This window comes from Thunnus albacares, chromosome 3 (genome assembly GCF_914725855.1).
Source record: "Thunnus albacares chromosome 3, fThuAlb1.1, whole genome shotgun sequence".
Taxonomy (NCBI): domain Eukaryota; kingdom Metazoa; phylum Chordata; class Actinopteri; order Scombriformes; family Scombridae; genus Thunnus; species Thunnus albacares.
The window spans coordinates 12,053,755-12,079,937 of record NC_058108.1 but is presented as its reverse complement, the minus strand read 5'-3'; the positions used below and the strand labels follow the sequence as shown (position 1 = coordinate 12,079,937).

General features: G+C 37.8%; 2 protein-coding genes across 7 annotated transcripts; both read left to right on the top strand.

Moving 5' to 3' along the window:
* Window positions 1–152: 152 nt before the first annotated feature.
* Window positions 153–11,208, top strand: LOC122979185 (multidrug and toxin extrusion protein 1-like). Its single transcript, XM_044346440.1, has 16 exons — window positions 153–459; window positions 2,969–3,070; window positions 3,201–3,269; window positions 3,498–3,646; window positions 4,564–4,606; window positions 4,766–4,810; window positions 4,910–5,007; window positions 5,314–5,411; window positions 6,033–6,214; window positions 6,386–6,494; window positions 7,305–7,380; window positions 7,897–7,966; window positions 8,059–8,191; window positions 8,307–8,401; window positions 8,522–8,585; window positions 8,667–11,208. Exons 1-16 carry the CDS (start codon window positions 274–276, stop codon window positions 8,909–8,911), a joined length of 1,764 nt encoding a protein of 587 aa, XP_044202375.1. The 5' UTR covers window positions 153–273; the 3' UTR covers window positions 8,912–11,208.
* Window positions 11,209–12,424: 1,216 nt separating this feature from the next.
* Window positions 12,425–25,192, top strand: LOC122979182 (high-affinity choline transporter 1-like). 6 transcript variants are annotated; one of them, XM_044346435.1, is made up of 10 exons: window positions 12,425–12,580; window positions 14,368–14,487; window positions 15,862–15,975; window positions 16,547–16,702; window positions 16,793–16,941; window positions 17,998–18,141; window positions 20,642–20,795; window positions 22,113–22,330; window positions 22,503–23,869; window positions 23,900–25,192. In XM_044346435.1, the coding sequence occupies exons 2-9, from the start codon at window positions 14,481–14,483 to the stop codon at window positions 23,061–23,063; spliced, it is 1,503 nt and encodes a 500-aa protein (XP_044202370.1). In that variant the 5' UTR covers window positions 12,425–12,580; window positions 14,368–14,480; the 3' UTR covers window positions 23,064–23,869; window positions 23,900–25,192. The 6 variants fall into 6 exon arrangements, with proteins under 6 accessions (XP_044202370.1, XP_044202369.1, XP_044202366.1 ...); XM_044346434.1 differs by having other exon boundaries at window positions 12,425–12,585; XM_044346431.1 differs by having other exon boundaries at window positions 12,425–12,585; window positions 14,264–14,487.
* Window positions 25,193–26,183: the final 991 nt, after the last annotated feature.

Below are 26,183 nucleotides of genomic sequence, written 5' to 3'. Positions count from 1 at the left end.
TATGTTATATGTTTATGATAAATGAGTCAACTGAATCTCAAAATGAGTACTTGAATGCAACACCACGTCTACCCAATAGCAGTGACTCGCCAAAACGGTCGCACGAGGTGGTTGGGTTAGAGGAAGCTCTTTAAATCTGCAGTGGTCCCACGTGCGTAACCCCTCCTCTGGCTATCAAAAACCAAGTCGTTACACCTCGTTTGACATTGTCCGTCACAGTTGGACGGAGCACTGTCAACATCATCTGTGAAGAGCGCCTAAGTTTGCACAATTATGGACGGCTCCAGTAAAACCCCAATTAAGTCTAGTGAAGTAGTGAAGGAGGATTTAAAAGCAAGTGAAGCCTCTGTTCATGGCTCCGGTGAAGCCCCGGGCTCGTGCCTAAAACGCGTGAGAGACTTTATCCCGTTGGACTACCGCAATGAGCTGGTACAACTTTTCAAACTAGCGGGACCAGTGGTAAGACTGACGCACCAGAGCCCCTCCAAGTTTGCTCTGTGTATTATTTATGTACAATATGCGTTTGTATGTATACATGCATGTGTGTATATAGCGTAGTCCTCTTGTGTTTATGTATATGGACAGTGGTTAGGTCGTGTACTCAAATATTTGGACCGTAATGAAACAGTTACTGATTTTTGAGTGCTAACTTTTAAATTTAATGTTGTTTAAATGTGTTCACATCCATATTTTTAATGAACAATGCAGGAGCCAAAGACTTGCATACATAACCTCTCAATATCTGAACAGCACAGGAGAAACAACAAGAGGTTGCAGTACACATAGGGGAGACAAGGGACAGTTGTAACATGGGATGCTTGTAACACCTTGAATTCCTACAATCAGAAACAAGCCACAGTGATTAAACTCACTCTGCTCATGCTCAGTTAGATTGTCTTCTTGCTAACAAAAAAGAGCCACATTTGAAACTCCCAGAGAAAGTTACCAGCTGCCAGTTACCAGTGTTTTTTGGGGGGGGTTTTGAGGTATAAATTTAACTTTTCTATCAGATGTACTTTTTTGGATACTGTCCTAAAATCAAATGTCTAGGAATTCACACAAGTAGGCCTATGATTAGAAACACTGTTTTGTAAGCTAAAAATAGAAATGGCTAACATGTGTCAAACTAGCAGTCAAGTTAGTTCACAAGGTTAAAACATGGCTGGTGATACTGAGAACGCCTTGTTACAACCGTCCCTGAACCAAGTTTCATTTATATTTTAAAAATCTTAAGGCCTACATAAGCTAGCTAGCTAGCTAGATAGATAGATAGATAGATAGATAGACAGATAGATAGGTAGAAAATGAAATGTAAAATGTCATTAAATTACATGCTAAGTTAATGATAATCAGTTGCAAGCTAATAGTCAGTGGAAACACATGTGATAGTTTACAGCATGCTAAATATCAGAAAGAGGAAGACAGACAGGGGAGTCCCACTTCCTTTGCTGGAGAGGGCTTCAGATGGCATAAAACAGGGCAAATCAGTCAGGACAGTGGCCAAATCAAACGCCATTTGCCATGTGACCCTGTACTGACTGTTGTCCTCAAACTAATCCATTTTGATTTCATGTTTAAACTTTTTTGAGGATGTGTGTTCTACCTTTTAAATAATTTTCTTTCATTATAATTTGATGGCTTCCCCTCTTTTTTGTCATGTAGTGTGAAAAAAGGTATTCATTACTTAAAAAAAAGAAATGAATAGTCACAATAACATGAATGTTAAAGAAATCATCTTTTTCTTTTTGAGTGTTTGATTGATTAATTATGTATATTTTTGACATGTTACAACTGTCCCTGTACACTGGGACAATTGTAACAGTGGAGCGACTGTATTTAAATCAATTTTCAACCTGTACATATTTCATGAAACCACATTGCAGTTTATAATATAGCAAATGGACTGTTCTAGTTCCAATGGTTTTTGATTTATTGGGAAAATTGCAAAAAGTGTTACAACTGTCCCTGGTCTCCCCTACTGTTCCCTTATTATCAGGGCAGGATTTATCCTATAGGGGTCTCTTTGTGGGTACAATTGAACTGATGCTCTTTATTAACATCCTTGTTTGTCCCGCTCTCTGTGCATAGTGAATGTATTATTAGTTTGTGATAACCTCATGAAGCACAGATTTATCGAGGACTTTGTGCCATAGAAGTACAACATTAAAGGGGACCTATTATGATTTTCCTTATTTTCAGTCATATATATAATGTTACAATGCCAGATGTTCATATTAAATGTGGCCAAAGTGTCAAATAATGAGGTAAGCGTATGTAGAAGTAATCCCTGTTAACAAAAAGCACCAGCTTCAGACTGTTCTGAACGCTCAGTTTCCAACAGTTGTTTTTACTTTCAGCCCAAGCTGACATTGGCTCATGACAGATTCCTTTATATGGTCATCTGCTCCACACACAGGTTACAACTGTAGAAGACTAAAGAAAGCAGAAAATATTAAATATTCACATTTAAGAAGATGGAGCCTGATAATTTTGGCATTTTTTTCTTAAAAAATGACTCAAAACGATTATCAAAATAGTGACTGATGAACTTCAGTTCTGTCGATTGACCAATAGATTAATCATTGTAGCTCTATAGGTATACCTTGTTCAGAGTGTTAACCTGTTTCATTCCTTGGACTAAGTCACCTTTGCATTATCACACTTTCATTTCAACATCATTGGTTTTGCTTTGACTTATGATGATACTTTTTATAGATAATGACATTGTTGATAATGACTTTTTATAGATAATGACTATCTAATTTCTGTTCTGAGTTTGGAATTTGTGTTGATTTTTTTACATATCTCATAAATATATTTAAAATCATGTTATTGTCCTTTTCTGAAATCACTTGTGTTTCATTTCTGAGATTTCCTATGTTTTTCTTTGTTATTTTTGCATTAGTATCATGCATTTGTATGAGCAGAAAAAACAACAGAGGGTATTGTGTTTGTTTTTGTACTCCAGGTCATTTCCCAGCTGATGGTCTTCATGATCAGTTTTGTCAGCACGGTGTTTTGTGGTCACCTAGGGAAAACAGAACTTGCAGGAGTATCATTATCAATTGCGGTGAGAGGGCTGGCTCAAGTCCAGTCTGTGTTTGTATTGCATATCCAAGTCTGTCTGTACAGGCGATTGAATCATCTATCTGTTAATGTTTAAGGTTTTCCCTGAAATATGTCTTTTTTTTAAATTGCAGGTGGTTAACGTCACTGGTATTTCCATTGGCACTGGTTTATCATTAACTTGTGATACCCTCATATCTCAGGTAATATCCACAACAAAGGTTTCTATTTCACTTTATTTATCTAACCAAGACAAACACAACCACTACCACTGGGTTCCCAGGTTGTCCTGGGGTCCCCTTACAAACAACTCAACAATGAACTTTTGTATCAAGTTAGTTTTCTTTGATCAGTCAAACCCTTGTGTATTGCTGTGATTTGGTGTTTTCTGACTCTGCTTATTTGAGTATATGTCTACCTGTTTCATGTAGACGTATGGGAGCGGTAACTTGAAGCGTGTTGGTGTGATTCTTCAGAGGGGGATTCTGATTTTGCTGCTGGCCTGTTTCCCCTGCTGGGCTATCCTCATCAACACTGAACCTCTCCTACTTGCTGTCAAACAGAGCCCAGAGGTCGCCAGGTCAGTCATTATTAATCCCCAAAAGCTGCTTCTCAATCCGTGACACTTTCAAACATATAGTCTTATCTATCTGACAATCTGTTTATATTTGTACTAATTTAGAAATTGAGTGAGGTAGGGCTGTTAATTTGTACAAATTAGTTAAGTAATCTGAGGTCACCTCTACATTAAATGTACATTAATTCATATTTTAGCCACTTGGGGGCAGCAGGAACAAGCTGTAAACACAACAAGCTGTAAAGACAACTATGAGAGTGATAAAAAATGAACCAAAACATTACATCTGCAGGCCGTAAAATCAAAACAATGAGCTAAAAGATGCTAAAGCACTCCAGACTGTAAAGTTGAGGAGCACTGCCAAATTGTGTGGTAATTCTCAGTGGGTTCATGGGTCATTTGATCCATTGTTCTTATAGAATTATTGATTATACCAGCCTGAAAACACAACTTCTAGACAGATAGAGTGATTGATTTAAGGGAGTTAATTACCAATTTATGCACACAGATTATCAAAATTTTTGTCTTTGATACCTGCAGGAACTCATACTTATGCAGCTGTATTAGAAAGAAGCTACTGTTCACAGACAATGGGAACAATTGATGAAAAATGTAATTGGCACATCAGTTAAGGGAATCTACAGTTCCTATAGATTGGGTTGTTTACTGTTAATCAGCTGTGTCTTCTAAGACATAATTTAGATCCAGTTCTAAGCCTTCAAGGATGGCACTGTTCGTCAGCAGCTGGATAGCAGTTGCCATGAACTTTGGTAAAGACATTTGCTGGTACCAGAACTAGATGATATATCCTAATGACTCATAACCTCATATGTTATATACAGTGTATATATATGTACAGTAATATGTTTCAATACCACAGTTCCACATGTATATTCATCTGTTGTTTTTTTGCCATGAAGTCTGTCCCAGCTGTATGTGAAGATCTTCATGCCTGCTCTGCCGGTGAGTTTGCATTCCGGACAGTGTGTGTGAGAAGAGACCAGTAAAATAGACACTACGTATTTACTTTATGCTCGATCATAACTCTCAAATAGTCTCAAATTTGCTCTTTACCTTCATGTCAAACTCACACCCCTGCAATTTTATGCTTTCCTTATTCAGGCTTCTTTTATGTACCAGCTGCAAGGGAGGTATCTTCAAAATCAGGTACAGTTTTATGACACAAAGCCACTAATGAATTTAATAATGGCTGATGCTTAGTTATTACAATCAACATTAAGACCAGGTTGTGTTGTTTTTTTGCAGGGAATTATATGGCCTCAGGTAATAACTGGAGTCATTGGAAATATCCTCAATGCAGTCATCAACTACGTCTTCCTCTATCATCTGGATTTGGGGGTTGCGTGAGTTTTCTTACATCATTATCATGTTAGAGTTTAGTAATTATTAGCAGATTATAATCATAATATTTGTGATGGATTACAATGTGCAGAGGTTTCTCTTTATCTCATCACTCTGCATTTTTAGTCAGTAACATCTTTTTTATGAGTCCAAATAACCATCTGGACACAAAATGTACAGTGTGTGAAGTCTAGTTTTAAAACCATGAGCACCTGTCAGAAAAATGTCTGTCCACAAACAACTGCTTTCTGTAGTTTCTATTTCTCTGCTCTCTAAAACCTGCTGTTTTGTTTCTATATTTCTTGAAGTGGATCTGCAGCAGCCAATGCTATCTCACAGTATTTGCTGGCTGTGGTGCTTTACGTTTACATCTGCTGGAGGGGTCTGCACAAGGCCACATGGGGAGGTCAGTTGTCTTTTCATCTTTATCCGCAACATGGAATTGATTAAAATGTTGTTTTTTTTCCTCTCTTTATGAGGTTGACTGCATTCATTTACTTATTCAGTCCAGTCATTGCATCTCTTTCATCAGTCAAGTTTGTGGTCTTTCATTGTCGACATTCCAGTATGTAAAGTTTGACAAAATTAGTTACACTCTAACTGTGTAATGTGATGTAGAGGAGAGGTTACAGTGGTGACGCAGCTGGTACGAGTTAGGATTCACTTAAAAGTTTCATAATTTTTCTGAAGACTGTTGTGTAAGACTAGCAATAATTTACTAGCAGTACAGTTATTCTGTTTTTTTCTGACTTTAGATAAAAGTTTGCATGATTAGTCATGTACTGAGTGAGCACTTTCAATCTGGGCTTATTTTATGCTCATTTTATGATTTCTAAAACACACCAACTATATTTGAATACTTTCAAATCATGAACTTGAATGGATAGATTTTGTCAAGTACAAATCCATCCATTCTTACCTTTATTGTGATTTTACTCAGTGAGCATAACCAAATGCTACAGGATTAAATGACAGAGTAACAATGTACTTTACACACTTGCTTGACATACAGACCTCTGACCCACAGGTTGGTCACTGGACTGTCTGCAGGAGTGGGGATCCTTTGTCCAGCTGGCCATCCCAAGTATGCTCATGCTTTGTCTGGAGTGGTGGATGTTTGAGGTGGGAGGTTTCCTGGCTGGTGTAATCAGTGAGGCAGAACTGGGAGCTCAGTCAGTAGTATATGAGCTGGCGGTGGTAGCCTACATGGTGACTCCTCTAAATTGTTTTTTGTTTCATTAATTACAAATTAATCATAAAGTCTGACCCTCTACTATTACTATTACCTTTAGATTACTCCAATGAAAAATTAATTAAGGAAAAGTAGCTGATATACACTTTTGGGAAGTACGGCTACTTTATCTTAATTTTCCTCCACAGTTCCCACTTGGATTCTCTGCTGCTGCCAGTGTACGGGTTGGGAATGCCCTTGGTGCAGGAAACATTGAGCAGGCTAAGCTGTCTTGCAAAGTTCCCATCATCTGTGCATGTAAGAGCCACCGCGTACACTACACGTTGCCAGCATTACATTTACAGAAAGGCATGAATGTAATGAGAAGGCCTTTCCATGAGTGGTTTCATTAAAAATATATTTGACACTTAGGTTATATGTGTCTCATCAACACAAACCTGTCAAGTACATTAAAACATATAAAGTATATAGTAAAGATAAATGTCTGCCAATCTAAAAATGTAGTGTTAATGAAGTATAATAATTGTGGTATTAATTTAAAAAAAATTAAAAAGTGATCCCAACCAATCGATGGTGTGATCAGGCAGTTGCTTGCCGTTTTCCAGGAGTAAATGTCACCTCTAGATGGCAGCTCTGTGCCAGTGATAGTCTGGACTGTTCTCAAAACCTCATGAACACATTTTGTTTGAATTACTGTAATGTTTTGTCTCAGTTATGAAGATTTTCCTCCACTGAATGTTCATTTTAAAGACTATGATTTTCATGTAATTCAAAGCATGGCCTGATGAAGGAGATGAATTTAATTTTTCATACAATACAAGAAGTAAAGGGAAAATGCTGACCAGAAATTGCTGCATTGATAATCACACTTTATATTTAAAATGTATGTTAAAGGATGTTGAAGCTAAAACATCCACAGTTTTGATGTAGTGTATAAACCACATTTTGAGCTATTTCTCATGATTGAAACTTCAATTGCACTTGAAATCACTCATTCCCTGGTGATTTTAATATGTAAACTGTTCAAAACCAGATTTTCACACAGTGTTCATCTTTATTATTTAACATTTTTTTTGTTTCTTTCTTCTTCTTCTTCTTTCTTTGCAGTCATAATTGCATGTTTTGTTGGAGCTAGTCTCGGCATCTCCAGAAATGTCATTGGATACATTTTCACCTCAGAGGAGTGAGTAAAGACACAATAACCTTCACTTTCCTGCACTGACAGAAATTAAAACATCTTCTATGTATCTTTAGTTAAGTCAATATTGAACTCCTTATCAGTCTGCCAAACTGTTGCCAATTGCCCGTTTTGTTCCATTTCACCTACAGCGATTAACTTTAACAGATTATATGTGATGAGCACGCATTTTTTCTGCAGTTTTAAGTGAGACATAATATTCCTAGGCCATGATGGTGGTTGGTAAAAACTTTCAGGAAACAGAAACTTTAATCTCTGTTAAGTAAGGTGATTTTTAACATAGAGGTTATCATGTTATAATGTCATGTCTTATCACAGGTTACTTCATTACGGGATATGGTGGGAGGGTGCTGTTCCCATGCAGTGTTATTATCTATAAGTTGGCTTGAGATACTTTTAGATGCAGTCACCTCACTAATGTACTCACAGTTCCTCCTGTCCGTCTCCTTGCCAGAACATATTTTAGTTTCCACTGAGAATCTCTATCTGCATGTTTTTTAGAGACATTTTACAGAGGGTTGCTGCCGTCATGATAATATTTGGCTTCATGCATCTTGCTGATGCTGTCGCGGTGAGAAACAATTTCAACAACAATTTCACACCAGAAATCAGCATTTCAGGCGCAGAAAGTGATTTGAATAAATTGGTGTTTGATGACTGCAGGCTGTGGCTGGAGGTGTTCTTAGAGGAGCAGGAAAACAGTTGATTGGTGCTCTATGTAATCTGGTGGGATACTACTTCATTGGCTTCCCTATTGGTGTGTCTCTGATGTTCGCAGCAAACATGGGCATTGTTGGTAAGAACCAACTATTGATATATTATAATATACATTAATACAATTTGTCTTGTCTCCTGCTTGTCAAGTAACATTCAGTAAAGCCATTAAAACTCTTCTCTGATCTCTTCAAAAGGACTTTGGACAGGACTTACCATTTGTGTGTTAATGCAGTCAATATTCTTTGTCGCATTTGTGTACAAACTTGATTGGAAAAAGGCTGCTGAAGAGGTGCGTACCTACATCTCTTGAACACTCAGAATTCAACTTTGTAAATGGAATTTACTTTGTGAGATGAAATTGAAGTTAAAACATCACTTTAACACAACTTTTCTAACTGTCTCTGATCAGGCTCTTGTGAGAGCAGGAGTCCAGATTAAAGAAGAAAAAGAGATTATCGGGATGGGACACAAAGGTATGCACTGGCACGCTGACTGAAACATATCTTGTGTGACAGTATGGTGTTAATACTAAAGTTTCTTTCTTAAACCTTTAGACTCCAATCACAACCAGGCCCAGGTCAGTGCTACTGCCTCCAGTTGTGAGAGTGCTGAGGAAGACCACACATACCAGGAGGCGGATGGTGCATGCCAGAGTAGAACTGCTACTGCTACAGTAGGAGATGTTCTCTCAGTAACACAGCTTGTTTTGCGGCGTGGTCTGACATTGCTGCTCATGGTCGTCATCCTTGTGGCTGGAATCTTTGCCAATACCTTCCTCACCAGGCTGCTGATGGTTTAGTGCTGCCAGTCAACCTGAAGGCTGTCAGGTTTGATAGCATAAAGCTCTGCTAAGCAATATTTATATATAACACTAAATCACCCTGTAGTGTGAAAGGGTTACTGTGCTGTTGATCCCACTGAGGATCAACACCTCAGTCTGCAATTTTGCACAGCTTTTAGCCCACAGCCCTCTCATATAACTGGGCAGCCATTGTAGGACAGCAACCTGAATTAAGAGTCAAACATCTTGCAAACCAAAGAGACACAGATGTTTTTTGAGGAGTTTTCGGACCAAACCAGGAGCTACATGCAAGTGATTGACCTTGGAGTGCTGGACTGATCAACAGGTAGTAAGATAGAGAGCTTAAATGGGATGCTCATGTCATTCTGTTTCTGTCAAATGTTTGTGTAATATCGGGCAGGTGTTAATAATCATAACAAATTTGATGAAAGTTGATGTATGTCTTTATGTCAATGCTTTTTACTGTGATTTTGTGTTGGAGTCAACGTGTAACCCCTAGAAGTTGAAACCGCTTAATGCAACTTTAACCCTTTCATGCATGAATTATGATAATCTCAGTCAGGATTTTTTTCCTAAGTGTTTTTATTCCTCTTTAGGCATGAAAAAAAAAATTGAATTTCATTTTTTTTTAAACATGCATTTTTCAAGGAGTTTTTCACATGTTCACTCAGGTGGACAGCATGTGTTTGAGTTTTCAACTGAAGGAATATGTATTTAACAAACCAATGAATACAATTATATATTATTTGAAAACTATAAAATAATATATATTTTCAAAGCTGTTAAACTATTGTTTTAACATATTTTAACATATTCTAATACTGTTCAGTGCAATGCCAAAACACTGAACTTTGTTCCTGACTGCTCAGCCTCTCCCTTCTGTCTTACTGTATTTATTAGCACATGAACTACAGATGACTTGAAATGCAGAAGATCCTTCTTTTCTAATCCAGACATTCTTTTGAGGTGCCAGGCATTCCCTCAGCATCCTCAGCTCCCTCAGCATCCTTATCCTCCTTAGCATCCTCAGGATCCTCAACCCCCTCTGCATCCTCAACCCCCCCAGCATCCTCAGCATCCTCAGCTCCCTCAGTATCCTTAGCCCCCTAAAACTACAAGTTACATTCTAATAACATAAATCAATTGATTCACAGCCAAAAAAGTTACTGCAGATGAAGTGTTTTCAAGAACAACAAAGTTGCAGTAATAGTATAATTGTAGTTGAAATATAGCCAGTGATGCATGATGTCCAACTTAGTGGACAGATGATTAATCATCATTTTCTCCCAACATAAAATTAATACTTGGAAAGTTTAACAATTGTATTACTCTTTAGTTGTTACTTGATATTACAAAATTTTATTTACCTGCAAGGGTCTACTACCATAGAAGGATTGGGAAGATATTCCTGAGATGCTGAGCATTTCCGGCCGGCTGGCAGTCATCTTGATTTTGAGTGTCTGTGTTTCACTTACAAAGGCTGGCCAATGAATGGCAGTGTATGAGATGACACACTAGAGTCCACTGTGGTGGCTGATGTGCAACTATACCATCAAAACCCATGCATATATAAGAAAATGGCTTTTGAATAGCTGTCCACTGTAGTGACCACTATGCATGAAAGGGTTAATGAACAATCTGTTCTGGCATGCAGTGTTTGCTTTAATTTTCAAACATGCCTGAGCCAGGTGAGAGTAAGGCGCTGTATGATATCATGTATGAAGGTAGTTCAGCTCAGGTCGGGTTAGAAAGAAAGATGTTTTGATTTTAGAGGAACATTTTTGAGATGTTTACATTCTGTACCTTGGGTTCAAGCAAATATAAAGTGCAGTAAGTGTGTTTTCTAAAGAATATTTGGAAGGTCATATGAGATCATATGATGCCTTGTTTTGTCATCTAAGGCTTTTCTTTGTAAGACCAAAACATAAAACTCTGATATTTTTTATTCAGGTTCCTTGTAAGTGTTAGTCTTTGATTCTTGGTCAACACTTGTGAATATTGTTGTGTTTATACAGTATATACCTGTAGTATAGATGTAGATGTTTTCCTCAGAAAGTCTGTGGTATTTAGTATGTAAATGAGTTGCCTTTAGTGCTCTCTAAACTACTCCTTCTTTTTCATGCCATTTGTGACAAATGAGTGTTTTACTTACAAATACCAAAGAAAATAATCAAAGTGAAAATCAGCAAAGCCAAAGAAGTTGTGTGAGCAACAGGGTGAGAGTATTTTCTCTAATGAGTCATATTCTTACCATTGTCATTTTCTCAATATGAATAAATAAGTGATTGACATAACAGTGCTGTATTGTATTTGTATATAAAACAGTACCTCATACCATACCTCACACTGAAAGCTCTGTTTCACAGTACACAAGATACTACATGATGGTTTGGAACATGTCCTTTTACCAATAATACAGGGATGGGAAGAGTTCTTAATGTCCCAGTAAAATTAAAATAGCATTAATTGACTTCAATGTTGATCATGTAGAAGTAAGTAGTTGTTAACATTTTCAATATGAATCCACCAAATCTATTAATCCTCATACAAATAAGTGATGCACTCCAAGGTAGCAACCATGTGTTGCTAAGATACTGTAGGAAGATACTGTTAACATGCAACAATATTTCAGACAACAAAACTCTTAAACATGTAAAATGTTATTAATCTTATCAGAGGGAAATATTGATCACTTACTTGCTCAGGGACCTTTAAGGCTAGAGTAATCTCCACATGAGGAAAGTAAAGAAACCATGCAAGTTTAGGTGAGCACCACATATCAAGCTTTTGTCTAGGAGTATTTTGTTTGTAAGAAATTAATTGTACAAGTTGTTAAAAACATTAATGTGCATCCGTATACAAAGTGTGTTTTAGGTGTGTCTACAGCACCAATATCCTGACACAGGACACATTGGGAACCAAATGGTTCACAAGGCAAAATGAAGTAGCCACCACTGAGAACACTGATGTCCGTGTTTTTTTTGGGGGGTGGGGAATTTAGTGTTTTTTGCAACGTGGCAGGAGTTTATAATTAAAAAATGGAAAATGTAACTGAACAATTAACTGACTACAAAACAACTGAGTAATTTTGGAGAATTTCTTTTTGGTGTCTTGGTTGTTGGGGCACGGAAGAGGATTAGGGCCACGTGAAAGAGGCCCTAGTTGTTTGTTTTTTCAATAAAATATTGGCTACACCTTTCAGCAGTTAATCAAGATAGGTCAGTTCCCTTTTGTTTCCTAAGAGCCCTCAAGTCTGACACCCTAGCAGAGGATAAATTTACCATTGAAGACCACCAGAAGCTGAGTGTCCCGGCTCGGTCATGCAGTGATTTGATTAAAGTAAATAAATAAAGTAATGCACCAAGCAAAGCTGGTGTAATAAACATGCATGTGTAGTTATTTTATCCACATTTGCAATGGCTTTCTCCACCAAACAATTGATCATTTTAAAGTAATAAAATGTTGTCAGTCTCCTGCTAATATGACCAGCTGACACTGGGCGCATGAGGAGAGACGCCCACGCGCAGCTGGGTCTGATGCGGAACTTATAACGGTTTCTTGATAAAAACCATACACTATAAAACCAGGACTTGTGGTTATTCTGTGTGAGAATGTTAACATGAAAACATGTTAAAACTACCAGAAGAGTAGCAGACAAAAGTGGAAGTAAGGTGAGTCAAAGTGATGTAACTGGACTTACCTGACTGAATTTAAGAGAGCTCCTCGACGTTACGACGCTGAAGTTAGCTTCCGATTCAAGGTTAAGGGGAAAGTTAAGGGAAACATAAATAATGATGTTTAGTGGCTGATTCTCCGTTTCTTCACCACTTGCACTTGTGAAAAGTGTTAGACGTGGTAGCAAAAAGCCTTAACGCTGTTTTAAAATGTATTTTTTTTTCTTTTTTTATAAATAAAATAATGGTTTTATAAATCTGAAAGTGGGTTTGAAGTGTCATGGCTTTTTGCTACGATGTCTAACACTTTTTCACAAGTGTAAGTGGTGAAAAAACAGAGAATCAGCTGCTAGATATCATTGGTAATGTTTCCCTTAACTTTTCCCTCAACCAATCTGAAGCTAACTTCAGCGTCGTCTCATTGCTTTAAAGTTGCATTTTATTAGCCTGATGTACACACTGCTATTTAGCTAGCTATTGTGAACCTGCATAACAGCTAAGTTAACTTCACGTCATATTTCACACTTAAAAACGGCGGTAGGTCATTGTTTCCAATTAAATATATATGCTCACTGGACATATAATCGTACATTAGGCGTTACTTTAATGTCTGACATTAATAACACAAACACATCACTGACAGCATCACTGCTGACTATAGTTAATGCAGATTAATTTGACATTAGAAACTCATTAATTTAGCTATCATTGAACAAAATAAAGTTTAGGCCTTAAAAGGTGAGGGCTTTTTCAAGGGTTGAAAAAGTAATATTTTACATGAAGTTGCTAGTATTTTACAGTATCATGTGTGACTTTTAATGAAAGTCAATGTAGTTCAGTCTAGTTTGTGCTTTAGTGATACTTTTGGTGACCCGTGGTGGTGGTTTGGCTTTGTGGAGTTTTAGCTTTACCCAGCATGTAGAGCAATTAAACAATTATTTTCATTATTTACTAATCTTATGATTATTATCTCTTTTAACACATGTATTGTTTGGTCTACTAAACATAAGAAAATATTGAAAAATCCAAACCCAAACCCCAAAGATGTATAACTCTTTCAGGTGGTGATGATTTAGTGTTGTGAGACCAGGTTCTACTGGCCCTGTTCACTGCCCCTGATTCACCTGTTGTATAAAAGATACAGCTTTTCCACTGCATGCAGGCTCTATGTCAACATACTGTGTCATTGTCTTTTCGTCTGTGACCCATTAGCATTCAACTTCACTAATACAAATGTTTTCAAACTGTTATCTCTATGCCCTCTGAATATATAGATTTAGTAAAATTTAGTAGAGTAACAGCAAAATCAGGAGTGTTTAACAGGGTCTGGACAAAAAGTAATTAAAAAAGTTTGAGCAGAAACATAAATATAGAGAATAGAAATATTTCTGTAAATAAAAAGCAGTTGTCATTAAAACATATGATATTATTTAAAGTATGAGTGATTGTGGTGAGATTCCTGGTATGCGTGTAGTGTAGTAATAACCAGTTGGTTTTGGACAAGTGAACTTTGCCTCATCCTTGACAACTTTGGCAGGTCAAATTAAACTTTCAGAATATACCAGCAACATTGGCACCTCAGGTGAACTCAAGAGTGCTTACATCATGGTTTTCAAGTGCGTTTCTATGTTTGTGACCTTTGTTCTTGCAGTATTTGTATTTGTTATTCATTCAGCCCATCTGCCTAGCATTGCGCTCCATAGTAGTTGAACGCCATGGCTTTGAACATCCCTGGTGTGGTTGCGGTGGTGCTGTTCTACACCCTTATTCTGGCAACAGGGGTGTTTGCCGCCCGAAAGTCCAGGAAGGCTGAGAGGAAGAGCCATGGAAACAGGACCGAAGTGGTGCTCCTCGGAGACAGAAATATCAGTTTGGTGGTTGGGATTTTCACCATGACTGGTAAGTTGTTCAGTTTGGCTCAGAAACTCATCTTAGCCCAGCTGATAATAGGTTATATGATCATAAACAGTCTAGTAGTTATATCAGCTGTTGGTATTATACTGTAGTTATTCTGTTTGTTTGTTTTTTATCTGAAGATCATCTCATTATTACAGGGTATCAAAGTTGTTTTCTTGTGCTAAAAGGTTAATTATCTTGAGAAAAGTCACAACAGGAAAACAAAAGTAAATTTTCTCAAAATAACAACATACTTATATTTTATGTAGATAGTGAGATAATTAGATCATGTCAGCATGCACAGATTTCTCGGCTCATATTAGCTGACTTGATGTCAATCCAGGATCATTTGAGTGCATGCTAAGACAGGCAGAAATTGTATCATGTATTTCTATTGGAGATAATATCCAAAGCAGTCTTCCTCATTTAAGAAGAAGATTATCCTGGCTGCATCTTTATAGATGATTGCAATTCAGTAATGGATATCCTTTTGATATTGTTTATTTCCTCGGGACCAAATGATGTACTGGATGAGAGGGCAGATCAGTTGGATTACATGTTACTAAAGACATGGGCTCTTATTTCGTGATTGAAGGAACAGATGCACCGTGGCTGTGGCTGTTTTCATTGCTGGTGGCTGTGCAGTGTGTATGAAATCAATCTATGGTTGCTTGCGACAGTTGCACAGGCTTTATGGACAGAATGCACATGTTGTTGATGGTTCACTGTGGTAACCTTGGTTCAGTTTTGCATATGCAGTACCAGGCTGCTGCAAAATAACAAGTTTTCAAGGCCAAATTTGGTTACATCATCGCTTTCATTCCAGCTTGTCTGGAAAAGTACTGTAACACATGTTGCATTTTTAACTGCCATGGGTAGACCAACTTAAATACCAACGTCATGTGGTAGAGCAAAATCCTGACATTTCATTGACAGTATCAAAATTGTATTGGTTGAATGTAATAACGACTAAGAAAAACATCTTCAACATCACAGGAACTGTCTAGTTTAAGCCAGTAGCCTATTTCATTCCCATTGCTGGTGGCAGTGACTCTTACTGATTCATTGCCAACTTGTTGTCTTGTTGCATGTAAACATAACAAACAAAGGAGGATCATTGAAGTGCATTCATCTGAAACTGTGAAAAACAAACAGAATATGCACAATAGCCCCTTCCAATGTATGAATGAAGATTTTGCCCTTACATTGATCTTGCAGTTTTATGCAGTTAATTAATTTGTATAGGCATATTTATTGATGAGTATTGGAATATCTGTAGGAATATAGGTTTCAAAGGAACATGAAATTTCACATGACTTTGTGTGTGTGTGTGTGTGTGTGTGTGTGTGTGTGTGTGTGTGTATCATTGTTCTGCAGCTACATGGGTTGGAGGTGGTTTTATCCTAGGTGTGGCTGAGGCAGTGTCCTCTCCTAAAATGGGTTTAATATGGGCTCTTATGCCCATACAGTACTCAGTGTCCTTCATCATAGGTAAGACAAGTCATACACACAAAAGACAGCAGGCCTAAGTATAGAGAAATTTAGACATTCAATAACACACACATTTCAAATGTTTTTATAGCAGACACAACTCAATGGCTTTTATTTTCATGTTAATATGAGGTTATGCCAGATCACATTTATGCAACAAAATGTTCTGACTTCAACAATTTTTTGTATGAATTTTTTAACCCAGCTTGTCACAGTTTTTCAGCTCTTCTGATACACTCACACACAGACATACACATGTCTCAAGGTGGCTCATTTGGTCTTCATTTTCTTAATGTCATTTACGTTTTATCTCTTAGGGCAATCCAGATTGTTTTATTAAACAGCTACAGTTAAATGTAGAACACTGTAAACATTGAGGAATTTGTTTTGGTGAACTTGGTGTACTGGATATCAGCAACTTACAGTCCACTGTGCCCATAACGTCAAACAACTCAAGGACATGGTGTAGACTATAGAACACAAAGTACAGCTTTTAATACATTATCCATAAACGTCCCATTTTCTACAACTTTGCATAACATATTTGTTAATTTCTCATCCACTGCACAAGGTGGTCTTTTTTTCGCTAAGCCAATGAGGGACAAGAAATATATCACCATGATGGACCCATTCCAGGTTAAGTATGGCAAAGTACTGAGTGGTGCTCTGGTACTGCCTGCTCTGCTGGTGGATGTGCTGTGGGTGTCCTGCACTCTGCTTGGCTTGGGTAAACATACATGCTTACCAAATAAAAACACAATTTCCTTCAGCAGATTCAATTAAAGCATTTAAATGAGTTTGTTGGTTTGTCTAACAGGAGCAACGATGAGTGTGATACTGGACTTGCCTTACTCCTATTCTGCTTGGATCTCGTCAGCTGTGGCTATCATCTACACTTTGTTAGGAGGCCTTTATTCAGTGGCCTACACTGACGTCATCCAGCTCTCTCTAGTATTCCTCAGTCTGGTAAATGACTATACCTTCTACTGCAACATGTGCTTATTATAAAGACATACCATATCTGTAGATGTGTACATTGACATCTAGTGTAAAGCTCCACCACCCAGCATGTATTATATCTTAATAGTAGTTCTACAGAAAGGGCATGAGAATTTTTAATTTCAAGTAATGGGATCAAATCTCATAATGTCTCAAACGCTGTTTTTGAGGTATGTTGTTTCTTAAGTACTAGGAGCAGTTTTTGCTCACAGGGTTAGAGAGAGTACAGTCACTAATAAATAAGCTTGTTTCTTCATTTGTTGTAGTTCAGTGACTGTTGTGAGGTGTGAAGGTCACAACAGTGGTTTGGACACAAAGTCCAAATTTTCCAAAACAAAATGTGGTTCTCAAGCAGTGTTGATTCTCTCAGTTCTGAAGAGAAAAAACAGTCAAGGACTGGTAAAATTTCACAAGCTGATACTGAAGCTGCTGAATGGCATCGAGATAAACTTGATGATGTCAGGAGTTTGATATATTAGTAATATTACTGAAAGCACACATTCGAAGCAACCAAAACAATTACTGCAGTCCTAGGACATCCTTGTGACCTGGTGGTCTAAGGCACATATCATGTAGTTGCAACGTACCTGGTTCGATTCCAACAGGGAGCCTGTGATGCATGTTAGTCCCTCTTGATTTCTTTCCATGTTACCTGTCTGTTTCTACTGTTGACTGTTGACAGCAAAATCCCAAAAAATCTTTAAAAAGTCACCACAACCCAGTTAATCATGTCAGCAGTTGGCAGGTAAACTGCACATCACCTCGGGGGAACATGGTCCTCAGAAAACTTCTCAAGAGAGAGCAAATCTTTTAAATTCACCCCTTTTGAACTTTTCATTGGAAAGGGGAAAAAACACAAAAAACAGGACTGTTCTGGACCACAACCTATGACAAACAGCAATTTTGAGTTTGATGTGGAAATACAATAGATTTAACATGAGGTGATGTTTATATTTTACCATCTGACAAACCGACTTCTTGTACTAAGGCCTTCAGTCTGATGATCTGATTATCTGTTTGCAGTGGTTGTGTATCCCCTTCCTTCTGCTCAACCCCAGTTCTACAAACATTGCCCAGACTGCTTTTAACCATACATTCCAAGAACCCTGGGTTGGCACTCTGGAGCGGGACAACATCTGGAAGTGGATTGATGACTTTTTAATGCTGGTGAGTTTAATATTCCTCAGCAGATTTCATTCACATACAAGATAATCTCATAGACATGTTATATTTTTCCCAGTTACATCCATAAGCTCAGACTGACCAACACTGCACTTGCAGTGTTGCATTACATGCATTTTTTAGAAACCCTATTCCCCAGCTAGCTTCTTTGGCCATTTAAACAAAAAAAAACTTGTTTCTAATCATCTATGTACGTACGTGCATGACATCAATACACAGAGCCAGTGCATTGTTGTATTCGAACTAATGAAATACAAAGTCAACAGCTGACTATTTTTGAAGTTCAGAAACATTTCAAATGCTCCAAAAGTAAATAAATTGAGAATCAGCATCTTTTATCACTACAGTTAAAATGTGTGCATGTACTATAAATGTACTCATTAACATATGCTTTGACTTTTGTGAGGCAAGACGTACCACTGACTTCAAACAAAAAAAAAGGAAAGGGATGCTATTAATATCTAGGCAATAGATGCAAAGGAATTTGAATTCCGTCAGTTAAAATTGTTTCAGCTCACTGGGACTCATGTCCAACCACTAAAGTACATGCTGTAGCAGTGTTAATTCTAATAGCTGAACATGGGCAGGTGCAGAAAGTGAGACAGTCTTATTTAATTGGCAAGCTTGCAGTTGGCAGCATGAAGACAGTCCAAACAGACAAACGGAAAGATCAAAAGCAGGCAAGCGGTCATGCAGGCAGATGTAGGCAGACAGAACTGGACTGAGACTAGAAACCTTGGTGGACATTGATGATCTGGCAGATTTAGCTGGCTAAAATACTATACTGTATGGTGGGGGCTGATTAGGAAATAGGGGAATTTCAGCAGTCTTGGCTGATGAGAAGAACTGGTGACTGGAGAATGACGAGAGGACAGGTCAGCAGTTGAATTATGTTGCCTCTTACTTACATTGCAGGTACACTATACACAGTAAATGAACTAATTAAGTATTGGTGAACATGTAACTTGTTTTGGTCTGTTGGTGGACAAGAGACTGAGGGCCCTATTTTCATGGCAGCACAACAAACAGTGCAAGTAGCGATATCCCAGTTTGCAGATACAGGTGGGAGGTTGCGCAAAGCAAAAGTTGATATTTTGATACTCTGGTACTGTGGCACAATAGATGTCCCTGAACCACGTCTGTTTTTGGCACATCAATCTGCTGAGAGTTTGATCATTATATTTAGAGGGAGGTAGGGAGGGGTTTTATTTTGTGTGGTGTGTTACAACAAAATGTTCTAAATAAATAACAATGTTTAAATTGAGAAGTTTGGACTTATCATCCGGTTTATTGTTACCTTATTAAGTTTATACAGTTAGGCGAACCCAGGAGGACACTTGGTTACAATACCATTACACTATTCTATGCCTCTTAAAGAAAACTGAGACTATACATGCCCCCAGACACACCTGGCAGAGATCTGAAATCTACTGAATGCACTCTTCTAGTTAATCATAGCCTCCGTTACAACTTTTTTAAAGCAAAAGTAACGTTTCACATTTTATTCTTGAAATTAATTATGGTGCAAAGACTGTTGTGTAACATCAATTACTAAATGAATAATTAGAGTAGAATTGAAGATGAAGATGATGAAGTGGTTGAAATAGCAGTAGATTGATGCAATCATATAAACGGCTTCACCACATTTTTAAATAATTTATTTCTACTGTCAATGTACAAACTCTAACCCCCTCTATCTGCCTGTCTGAGCTGATGTTGTCATGCTTCATTATGATTGGCTCAGCTGTTTCAGAGCTCGGAGAGAGAGTGTATTTATTAATCACCACACCTGCTGAACACTTTTCCACTTCACCCAGCCCTTTTGCTCCGTGCTGCTGCGCATGCAGGAACCAAAATAGTGCACTTGGAGACACCCACATAATCCCTGAGCCCAAGAACTAACACTGTGCACTTGTTGTTGTGCTTGTGTGGTTAAAATAGGCAGAAACACAGTAAACAGACATTAGCTGTCTGTGAACACCATCAAAATAGGCTAAAGTCAGTAGACAAAGATGTTTCAGAAACAAAGACAAATAAGTTTCATAATGCTTTAGAAGTTTAAGTCATTTTTTAATACACTAAAATGTTTTGTTTGACACAGTTTCTCATTCAAGGGAATGAGAAGGTGTGTCCAAACATTTGACTGGCACTGTATATAGCATTTTAAAAAACTGTGGTCTGAATGTCAGCCCTAAGTTTCTCTGTTCCCCTGTGGTTAATCTACTTTATCTGTTTCAAAGACAGTAGGTTGAACTGGAGAGTTTTGATTTCCAGTGTGGGACCTTTCTAGAGTGTTGTCCTGCCTTTTGCCCTTAAATAGGATAAAGTGTACTGAGAACAAATATTTCAGTTTGTATGATCTTGTTTCTCCCTGATCTTATTCACAGAAAATTTCCTTCAGTCTAACCGAGAAGTATCTGTATATTCTCATTTTTTCTTGTCATCATTATGCATCTTCCTCCTCCCCTTCTGCTCTTTTTACTAGGGTCTCGGTAGTGTTTCATTTCAGACCTTCCACCAGAGGACGCTGTCTGCCTCCTCATCAGTAACAGCTCAGTTGACCTGCTTTGCTGCTGCAATTGTCATTGCCATACTGGGAATTCCCCCTGTCTTGGTTGGAGCTGTTGCCGCTTCCACAGGTGGGAATTATGTTATAGGTGACAGATCTTTAATAAAGATCATGGACGGGAGCAATTGGTGTTCTTTGGCCTAATTGTCAGCTGTTTTGCAATATGTCAGAGAAACTGCTCTTCTTGGCTAGTTGCCTTCCTAAGCCTACATGTGCCCTCTGTACATTACCAAGAGTTAATGTGACAAAGGCTTATTTTAAGCAGTGCGGAAGGTAAGACATTTCATCCCCTTGGGGCTTCCCCTAGCAATACAAACACAGATTCATGTTGCTGTGTTGGTGCCAAACTCTCATTTGACAAGATAGCACTCATTTCTGGCCTTTCTGTTTTGCTGATTTACTATAGAATACTCAGTGCTTATTTCTTGACAACTCTGTGATAAACAGATATCCTTGTCACACCAGTAATCAGCCCTGCTAATAACACTCACATTTTAATACTTTTGTACTTGATACTTCCTAAATAGTCATCTATTACAGATTATGCTTTAAGGAAAAATAGATAATATTGTTTGTTGAATGGTTAACAAACAACAGTTATTCAGTTCAGTGTTGCTCACCATAACACACTATGTTTATCTAACAAATGTGCTGAATGCATTTGCTTCCTCATAAAGCATTTGCAAATGTTTCTTAAAAGTTTTAAACCTGCATTGTGTACATCCATGTTCACTAGCTTGCAGGGTTCTTTTTCCCTGCCTTTGGTGGCCCAATGCTATGAATCTTGGCACATATCTGCCACATGTAGATTATTGGAATAGTGTGAAACCATTGGCAGGGCTGTGTATCATGTCAGCCAAGGAAAACAGGGACCCACTCATAAAAAAAACTGCTCCATAGCTGTGCTAAAGGTCAAAAACTCCACAATCAATCAAATGTCTATTTCTGACATGAAGGGAGTTGCTCAGTGATGAACCTGCAGAGAGTTATCCCCTCAGCTCCATGGTGCTTTTTAATTTCGTTCACTCCCACTCTCCAACAGGCACCTGTTTACAGTGAAAAATACATTAACCTATAGCATAATCTTTGAATAAAAGGAAAGTACTTGAAAGTCTGTACAGTGTTTTTTCTTTTCCATTGATAATGGAGGGTTATGACAAATACCTGTCTGGTAAGGATTAGCCTATTTGCTGAAGTGCAGTGGTGATGAATGTACTGTTGATCAGATCAGTGCTTCAAACAGGTAAATAAATGGGGATGATTCTGGGACTACAGAATGTATGTAGTATTTAGCATAAACTATCTGATCACTCATCCTCCTTCACTGAAGAATAGAGCCCAGGTTTCTGTATGAGTGCTGTGCTAACCTGTTATTTCTCTTGTCCAGACTGGAACCTGACTCTCTATGGTTCTCCAGCTCCATATATGCGTGGTGAACAGAGTTTGGTCCTGCCCCTGACCCTACAATACCTCACTCCGTCTTACATCTCAATCATTGGAATCGGAGCTGTGGCCGCTGCAGTCATGTCATCCATTGACTCTGCCCTGTTGTCTGCAACCTCTGTTTTCTCTTCAAACATCTACAAAAACATCCTGCGTAAACAGGTAAGGAGTACAAGATGTTCATGATGGGGGCTCATGGGCCAATTCAGTGGTTTCCCTGTCAATTTCCATTTGGTATCAAAGAAAAAAACTAAAGAAAACAGATCTTTTTAAAAAGCATAGGTAAATTAATGAATAATAAAGTGTCTCCATTTGTATGGCTCCATGTCCCTAGGCATCAGACTATGAAATGCAATGGGTGATTCGAGTCACAGTGGTGGTGGTGGGTCTGGTTGGGACATCCATAACATTCTACACCAACAGCACCCTGGTCCTCTGGATTCTTGGAGCAGATGTTTCCTACACTCTTATATTCCCCCATTTGGTCTCTTTGCTCTTCTTTAAAGTGACAAATGGCTACGGTGCCACAGTGGGTTACATCACAGGGCTGACTGTAAGGATTTTGTTGGGAGAAAATGCTGTAGGTCTCCCTGTTGTTCTTCATCTTCCTGGTTGCACACTGGAAGATGGCATCTATATCCAAAAATCCCCTGTCAGGACAGTCTCCATGTTCTGCACTTTGGTAACCATCTTAGTTTTTTCCTTTCTGGCTTTGTTCATGTTCAACCATGGCCTGTTGCCTGAGAGGTGGGACCTTTTCAAAGTGAAACGTAATGTTACTGTATCACCAGTGGATGTCACACAGAACCTCAACGAGGAAGCTGAAAGTGAGACAGAATGTGATGAAAACAGACACGGAGTTGCATTACAGCCAATGTTGCAGAATGGATTGTAACCCTTTGTTTTTCCTTTTGTTGCTAGCCTACATTTTATATGATCTTAATAATTGTGTATAGAAATTGCGAGTTATAGTTGTCTTATTCTGACCTGCTAACAAACTGCTAATAGTTGCTAATGAGGTATTTCACATTCTTAACCTTTTCTTTCACTGCATATGTATATTGTACATATTTGTTTGTTTCTTTGAGACAAGTTATATGAAAAAGTCATTGCGTGGTGAAAAGGGGATATATGTTGTGTGTGTGCCTCTGTCTGTTGTGTAGCTAGGAGAATGGCTTTGAGCTTAAAACGATCCTAATAAACAAATGCGTTCATCTCAAAAAACAGTAGAAATCAAAACAAAGATATCATACTTTTACAAAGTTAATGAGTGAGCAACATATGGTATGACTAACATAGCAATTCAAGCTCCAAACCACAACAACATATACAAAGAATATGACATGCACATGGCTGCTCTGTGTGTAGTTGCTCTTGCTAATACTGACTGTCTGGTCTGTGCCTTCAAACTGCTATATTCCAATACAAAGGAAAGCCACAACTAACCAAACTACAGTATAATCAAAGAAAAACTTAAAGCTGCAGCCACAAAATCAAAATGTATGTCTGCACATGAATTATCTATTTAATGTTTTTTATTATCTAGTTGTAGCTTCTATGTATTTCACCTGGACAATGCCAGACCATGACTGAACACCAAACATTACTGTCCATCGCTGTCATACCAAAGCTAAGCTTTTTTGGGCATGGATTTAATGTAATTATATCAATATATTATACAGCTACCCATCAATACATATAGTAGTATTACGAGTAGTATTGTAGTAGTAGTATTGTATACTACATTATACTTTTATTGTACTATTATTAGGATTATACTAGTATCAAAATGTATGCAGCTTATTTTTATGTATTTTTAACTTTTTCCTGTATTGTGTTACTTGTTAATTGTACTACCCTGCGTCCCTCTGCGAATTGCCCCTCGTGTACAATACCTGGCTTACATTATACTTGGAGTGTAGACAGTGTTGTGTTAAAATTAACTGTGTGAAATCACAATTTCCAAATTGCCAATTGGGTGTACCACAAAGCTCAATATTGGGTCCTTTGCTCTTCTGCTTATATGGGTGTCACATTTATGCAAATAACACAATCATTTATGTAACAGCAGAAACTCCTCAGCAGGTTGCAGAAATCTTAATAGGCACGTAGTCTGTGTCTCCCAGTAGCTGCTTTGTAACGTTCTCAATGTGCTTTTCATTTAAGAGAAAAATGTTGGATAGATTTATGGTCAATATTCGCCCAAAGAAAATTGAGGAAGTACCTTGGTGTCATTTGGGACTTTCAACTTAAATTTGATGCATATATTAAGAAATTGTCCAAGACTATCTAAACCAATTTAAACTTTTTGTTTTATAAGACCATGTATCTCTCTCAAAACACCTCAAATGTATATATATGCATGCCATGATTTTAATCACCTATATCCTACTGTGTGATTATCTGGTGCCAGGCCTCCCAACCAGTAATCAAGCCTAATGTCACTTTACAAACAAACCGTTAAGATGATGGATTAGAGACCAATGAAAGGACACCATTGGCTAATTATTCAAAAATATAATTTGATGGCCAAGAGAAAACCTGTAAAAAAAAGTAGAGTGGGTCGTCCACTAATTGGAAGATCGGCAGTTCGATTCTTGGCTCCTCCAGTTCGCATGTCAGAGTGCCCTCGGGCAAGATTCTGAACCCCCTATTGCTCCTAATGGCTGTGCCATCAGCGTATGAATGTGTGTGTGAATGAGTGAATGTGGCTTGCAGTGTAAAAGCGCTCTGAGCTGTTGGAAGACTAGAAAGGCACAGTCCATTTACCATTTACCATTCATAAAAACAGTAATTGAAGTTTTCTTGCCCCAGATATAATAAGAATATAAGGTTTTCACTACACAAGTGACACAAAGGCTTAAACAACAACAAAAACGTGAACACTGAAATAAATAAAATGAATTCACTTGTCACATCTATACATTGTTCTATACTGTATGTTATTACTCTCATAGATATGCTGTCACATCTACAGTGTATTCAAATGTATACACAGTCATGTACAATAAACACACAGACACATGCACATACACATGTACACATTTTTGTGTGGCTGTTTTAAACCTACTGTAGATTTAAGAGCCTTACCAGGGACAGGGGCTTCAAATTAGCTTTAGCTAGATGCCCACAAGCATTACATCTATTGTATTGCTTATCCTTATGTAACAATGTATGTATGATCTAAATAAATAAATAAATCTGGTCCTTTTCAAAAAATTCATCATTATTTAATCATTTCCTCATTTAATATTCAAGTCTAATTCCCCCAAGTTACACCTTCACAAATTTTGTACTTGCTTTTATTGTTAAGTTTAATTTGTGCTGTTTTTAGCTGTAGTTTAGTAAGTAATGAATGTGCATAGAATAAAGCTGGATTTGACCTGTGTTTGTATTAGGACATTTTGGTTGTTGGCCTTTTAAATCTATGCTACTCTCTTCTACATTAAGACGGATATCGATGTCTATTGTGACTATGATACAGCAACTACCTCTCATAACTTGCCCTTGAGAAGGCTTTCCCCTACGCACCAGAGAGACTGATAAGAGTTGAACATTCTTCTCAGAGTTACGCAATAATTTTCAGATTAAAAAAAAAAATCATGCCAGTGAGCTAAAATTGCACTACATTAGTGTAACATAAGCCTTAAAGGGCAGTTAATCTTACCTCTTCAAAAGCAACTGGTCTTGTGTCACAGTTGACCTGTGATTTAAAACAGGTTCTGCAAATTAAGTCGGTATGTAAATGATGACTCTTTTTACCTGCAGTACAAATCACTACGGACATTCCTCATTAGTGTAGTAAATAAGCCAAATATTTTGTCTAACCTGCAAAGAGACAGTCATCTACTTAATGACTTGTCTAGAGTTGACCTTTTGTCAGCATGAGGTTGTCACCATATGCCTCTGGCACAGATGGATGAGGTTGTATAGGGCCTAAAAAGGCCTCTAAGCCAACATATGGGTCAATCTATTTTAGAACAGGAAGACTTTATAGGCCAGCATCATAAATATA

What these genes read in the sequence shown, in the direction of transcription:
- LOC122979185 (XM_044346440.1), top strand. Translation starts at nt 274, where the DNA reads ATGGACGGCTCCAGTAAAACCCCAATTAAGTCTAGTGAAGTAGTGAAG. An exon ending in TGGCGGTGGTAGCCTACATG is followed by an intron (nt 6,215 to 6,385) that starts GTGACTCCTCTA and finishes TTTCCTCCACAG; the next exon opens with TTCCCACTTGGATTCTCTGC. An exon ending in ATCTTGCTGATGCTGTCGCG is followed by an intron (nt 7,967 to 8,058) that starts GTGAGAAACAAT and finishes TGATGACTGCAG; the next exon opens with GCTGTGGCTGGAGGTGTTCT.
- LOC122979182 (XM_044346431.1), top strand. Translation starts at nt 14,304, where the DNA reads ATGGCTTTGAACATCCCTGGTGTGGTTGCGGTGGTGCTGTTCTACACC. An exon ending in TGGGATTTTCACCATGACTG is followed by an intron (nt 14,488 to 15,861) that starts GTAAGTTGTTCA and finishes ATTGTTCTGCAG; the next exon opens with CTACATGGGTTGGAGGTGGT. An exon ending in CTCAGTGTCCTTCATCATAG is followed by an intron (nt 15,976 to 16,546) that starts GTAAGACAAGTC and finishes CCACTGCACAAG; the next exon opens with GTGGTCTTTTTTTCGCTAAG.